General features: G+C 37.5%; 1 protein-coding gene across 1 annotated transcript; it reads right to left on the reverse strand.

Annotated features, from left to right (window-relative positions):
- Positions 1-68: 68 nt before the first annotated feature.
- Positions 69-5,498, reverse strand: LOC142235792 (uncharacterized). Its single transcript, XM_075307050.1, has one exon. It carries the CDS (start codon positions 5,496-5,498, stop codon positions 69-71), a length of 5,430 nt encoding a protein of 1,809 aa, XP_075163165.1.
- Positions 5,499-6,000: the final 502 nt, after the last annotated feature.

Here is a 6,000-nt window from a genome sequence, read left to right on the forward strand (position 1 = left end):
TTTAGTATGGGATAATGGGAAGGACATGCAATGATTTTATGAGAGGAAGGAATGTGAAAAGGTAAGATTTAAGAGGTTGATTCAGGAGAGGCTTGATCTAAGAGCGGTAAGTAGCATAATTTCACGATAGGGCGAGTGATAATTCCTGAAGCAACTTTGATATCCGCAACACGAATATTATTGTCGGAACCATGATGAGTATTTACGATTCTACCCAAGCGCCAGTCGCTAGGTGGTAACAAATCGTCCATGACGACAACCAAATCGCCAATCTTTAAATTGGGACCTGAATTTTTCCACTTATATCGTTTGTGTAGAGATTTCAGATAGTCCTCTTTCCATCTGATGGCAAATTGATGGTGCAGAGCTTTTAACTTTGTCCATCTATTGAGAAGAGATAAGTTTTGAGATGGGGTTTCAGGGAAAGACATAATTGGTGATCCTTTTAAAAAGTGACCCGGAGTAAGAGCTGTCAAATCTGATGGATCTTCAGAAACGGCAGATATGGGACGTGAGTTTAGAATTCCTTCGATTCTTGCGAGAATTGTAGCAAATTGTTCGAAAGTAAATTTATGGGCACCAGCTATTCGTTTAAAATGATGTTTAAAACTTTTTACGGCCGATTCCCATAATCCGCCCATATGCGGGGCATGCGGTGGGATAAATTGCCACTCAAAGCCGTGTGTTGAATATTTCTGGGATATGTCACTGGCGGTGGATTTAACAAAACCAGAAAATTCTTTTAGTAATTTTCGGCTTGCCCCAATAAAATTTCTTCCATTATCGGAAACAACCCTATTGGGTAGCCCCCGCCTCCCGACGAATCGTGTAAATGCAGCTTCAAAGGCTAGAGACGATAATTCTGAACAGGGTTCTAAGTGGATCGCTTTTGTAGTGAAACAAACAAAAATCGAAACGTAGCTTTTTATTATTGGAGCTCTTTTTAGAGTGGAACTTTTTAGCTCAAAAGGCCCTGCGAAGTCTACACCGGTGATATTAAAAGGAGGGGATAGTTCACATCGCACAGATGGAAGGGGAGCCATTATCTGGCTACAGGACTTCTGTTTGAATATTACACACGTTCGGCATTTATGAATTATAGCCTTCACTCGCGGTTTTAAACGGGATATATAAAATTCAGTCTGTACCATTCGGCACATTAGCGTACAATCGGCATGAGCTAATAATTGATGCAAGTTTAATAAGTATAAGTGACTGAAACGTGAGTTCCCCGAAAGAATAATAGGAAATCGCTCGTTGTATGGTAGAGACGAGTCGGCGAGTCTTCCATTAACTCGCATAATATTCTCGTGAGAAAGAAATGGATTCAAACATTTCAATTGGCTTTTATCATTAATTGGTTTCGATTCAAGAAGATTAGAATATTCGTCAGGGTAAAATTTCTTTTGCGATAATGTGATTAAACGTGATTTAACAAATGTAACTTCTTTATGAGTAAGAAATGGATTCGAAATTTTTATTGTCGATCTCCGTCGACTTAGGCAATTGTTATAAAAACGAAACATGTAGGATATAACTCGCAATGCGCGATTGTAAGACGAAAATCTGAGTAAAATATCAGTATCGTCAATTGTACTATGATAAGTTTGAACATTAACACGTTTTCCTAATTCTGGTGCAACCAATGGATTTCTTTTAGGCCACGTTGAATGTGGTTGAGTTAACCATTTTGGACCATTAAACCATAAAGAATTGGGTGTTAAATCTTGAGGTCGGCAACCTCTAGTACCGAGATCTGCAGGATTATCATGAGTCGGGACATGCCGCCAATTGCTACCAGGAACTAACTCGTGAATTTGCGAAGTTCTATTTGCAATGTATGTCTCCCAGCACCAAGGTGGTTTCGAAAGCCAACCAAGAACTATTGAAGAGTCAGTCCATAGAGTAATAGAGCTTATCTTGAAATCGAAATTCGAAGTGACATAATTGACGAGTTTAGCTAACAGAAATGCACCATTAAGTTCCAATCTTGGCAAACATACAGGTTTGAGAGGAGCGACTTTGCTTTTAGCAACCAGTAAATTAGAAAACACAACTGATTTATTAGTCTGGCATCGCAAATAAACACATGCACAATATGCAGCTTGAGACGAATCTGAAAACCCGTGGATTTCCAAAGTATCAGTAGGACAACATTGAATCCATCTTGGTATAGAGATAGAATTAATGTGAGGGAAATCGAATACGAGTCTATTCCAAGTAGCTTGTGACTCTGGACCAAGATTGTCATCCCATCCAATTCCTTCTAGCCACAATTGTTGCATTAATATTTTTGCCCGAATAATAACCGGCGCAATCCATCCCGCGGGATCAAATAATTGAGCGATTGACGATAGAACCATCCTTTTCGTCATAGTCTGTTCAAATTGTATTGGATTTATCGAGTAAGTAAACGAATCTGACAACGCGTTCCACTTTATACCCAAAGTTTTTGTAGAACTTGATTCATGGAAGCGTAAAAATTCGGAATCGTATAGGTCTTGAGACGGAATATGAGCGAGTAATTGTGGATCATTAGCTATGATCTTCTTAAGAGGAAAACCGGCATTCTTTAAAATATCACTTAGATCATTTTGAGCCTTCAAAGCCTCCTGAATAGAATACCCGCCCGATAAAATGTCGTCAACGTATGTTTCGTGTTTAAGTATTCGAGCTACTGTGGGATGAGTTGCTTGGACATCAGATGCCAGTTGCAAAAGAGTACGTATAGCAAGGAATGGCGCGCAATTAATACCAAAAGTTACTGTTTTGAGTTGATAATCTTTAATAAAGTTATTATCGGACGGTTTGAATAAAATTCGTTGATACGGTCTATCATGGGGGTGTACAAGAATCTGTCTGTACATTTTCTGAATATCCCCGCAGAAAACATACTGATATTTCCGCCAATTCAGAATAACAGAAGTGAGATCAGATTGCAATGTGGGACCGGTGTGTAACACATCGTTAAGAGAATAGCCTGATTTCGTCTTTCTGGACGCATTAAAAACAATTCGAACCTTTGTGGACTTATGTTCCGGTCGTACCACAGCGTGATGTGGCAAGTAAAATGAATTAAATTTATCATCAAAGGAAATTTCGCGAGAAGACGTTTCTTCTGCGTGATCAAGCGCTATATATTCGTTCAGAACATCATGGTACTGTGTTTTTAATTCAGAATCTTTGGAAAGGTTTCGTTCCATACGATTGTACTGAGCCAAAGCCATAAATCTAGAAGGACCCAAGTACAATGAATCAGAAAATTCTTCCTTAAAAGGAAGTCGTACCATGTAACGACCATTGGGTAAACGAGTTGTAGTTTTTCTGTAATACTCTTCACAGAACGCATCAGCAGCTGAGACGAGATGGGATGTAGGAACTTCTTCTTGTTCCCAAAATTTTCTTAGCATTTCGTTAATAGAGGATTCTTCGAATTCATGAACATTTACGGAGAATGAATGTATTGTTTCAGTCCGCATTGGACCACTGAGAACCCAGCCAAATATCGTATTATAGGCTGAAGTTTCGCCACAAATATTTTTCTTGATTCCTTCAATATTAATAAAACGTTCGGAATCATTACCCAGAACCAAATCAATTTGCGAAGATTTGTTGAAATATGGATCTGCCAACTCTAAATTTTCCAATTCTGAATTATTTGGTATTTCAAACGAAATGGCAGGAAGACGTTTTGTCACTTGCGGCAAAACAATGGCAGAAACTGAGAATCGTATTTCATGTTTCTTTGACACTATGGACAATTGACATTGTTTGTCAGATGTTTGACGCTGGCCACCAATTCCAGATATTTCAAAATTTGACTTAGTAGTCGGAAGTTGTAAACGGGTTTGAATTCGTTTTGAAATAAATGTTCGTTGAGAACCCGGATCTATAAGAGCTCTAATCGTGAACAATTCTCCATTATGTTCAATCTGCACTAATGCAGTTCGGAGTAAAATCATATCATTATTCGATGAAAAGTTGGCTTGGATATGAGAAGAATTATTTTGCTTTGATGTAGATGGTTGTTCCTTCTGTGAGGATAAATTTTGTGTATTTTTAATGGGCTTTTGATGATTCTGGCTTTCGCTTCTATTTTCTTGAGTATTTGAATTTTCACTTGTATTTTCGTTGTATTTAGTTCGTATATGAATCAAACTGTGGTGCGGTTTGTGACAAATTATACAAGTGTTTGTACTTTTACAATTAGGTTTGAGATGGGAACTTGATAAGCAGTTACTGCAAATCTTATTTTTATAGACAAAGTCTACACGCTGTTGTGCAGTAAGTTGACGAAATTTCGGACACGTTCGTAAAGAATGGTTGGTTTCACAAAGTAAACAAGTAGCTGTGAGTTTTTCTTGAGAGTGATATGTTTGTATTTTGCCAGAGCCCTGAGATGAGATGGGATTGCGTTGATCATATTTATTTGAATTTTGATGTGTAACATTATTTTGCTGCTTTGTGCACTTTATGCTCGAGATGCGTTCTACAACTTCGAATCTATTTATCAAAAATTCGTCCAGTTGATTCCACGTAGGCAGATCTCGATGTGATCTGAGGGATTGTTCCCATAAAGAGAGAGTTTCATCTGGTAATTTTGTGGAAATTAAATAAATGAGAATGGGATCCCATCCGTCAACATCGACGTGAAGAGATCGAAGAGTACATAAACAATCATTGACCGTGGACTGAATTTTTTGAATTGATTCGCTGTTTTCAACATTTGCCACAGGTATATTGAAAAGAATTTTTAATTGATTATCAACTAAAACACGTTTATTTTCATACCGAGCTTTAAGTGCGTTCCATGCCATATTAAAATTTTCATCGCACAAAGTGTAACGCTTGACTATAGCCCCAGCTGGGCCCCTGGTCTTATTGCGTAAATGATAAAGTTTTTGAGCGGGGGTCAATTTTGGATGATTTACATAAACTGCCGTGAACATATCACGGAACGAGGGCCACTCCTCGTATCCACCTTTAAACACCTCGGTGTCACACGGAGGAACTTTTATATAACTGTCGTTAGAGTTATGAGAAGAGGCGGGAATAGAACTCTGATTCTGAGGTATATATTCAGGAACTAGGCTGTGCCTGGCATTTTGACGTGCTTGGCCTCCAGATATTCGGAGAATATCTAAGATTTGAGACCTTGCGGTGTAATATGCCTCAGAACTGGCATTGAAATTTATTTTTGCATTAGCTTTAATATCCTTCGGATCGGTGGAACTCGGCGATAGCATTATATTTTGATATGAAGTCTGAAGTTGTTGCCATCTTTTCTCCAAGTCTTCCAATTTAACTTCCAATACAGAGTCCGTTTGATCTCTAATATCGCATTGTTCGAATTGCGTACAAAAAAGTATTAAATACTCGCAATCAAAAAGAAATCTATCATATGCGGGAGATGCAGCCGCTGCCGCGTTAGCATTGGAGGAAGCATTTGATCCAGCAGGACCTGATGAAGGGTCGTTAGGATTGTTTGCAGGATTCATTGTCGTGAAAAATGTATCAGAAATTTATAGATTGAAAACGAGAACTCTTTTATTGAATTTATCAATGTAATGAATTGGAATTGCTGAAGTACAGCGAGAACAAATATATGAGTTTTTGAATTTGTAAATATGAAGTTTTGTGGGTAACCTCTAACCGTTTTAGTTGTGTTTTATGCGAAAATTTATCTCCAGAACTAATAAACTAATAAGCGGGATTTGCAAATGTTGCGAAAATATAGTAGTTTATTGTTCAAAAGATCAATTGAAAAGATAAATATGCGAAAAGAAAAATAATCAATCAATTTTAATTGATTTGAGCTAATGAAAATATAATTCAAACAATTTTAATTGTGCTTCCACAAATTCCAAAGTGTTGCGTTCTTTATGTAATGCGATGCAATTGATAAATTCGACTTCCAATCGATACTTTTAAACAGAATTCAATCGGTAAAATTTCTGTCCTAAAATTTCAAGAAAAACAAGTTTTTCACGATAACAAAAT

The sequence above is a fragment of the Haematobia irritans genome, chromosome 4 (assembly GCF_050003625.1).
Source record: "Haematobia irritans isolate KBUSLIRL chromosome 4, ASM5000362v1, whole genome shotgun sequence".
Lineage (NCBI taxonomy): Eukaryota > Metazoa > Arthropoda > Insecta > Diptera > Muscidae > Haematobia > Haematobia irritans.

Excerpts from the sequence above, each read along its gene's own strand:
- LOC142235792 (XM_075307050.1), bottom strand. The coding sequence starts at position 5,498 with ATGAATCCTGCAAACAATCCTAACGACCCTTCATCAGGTCCTGCTGGA.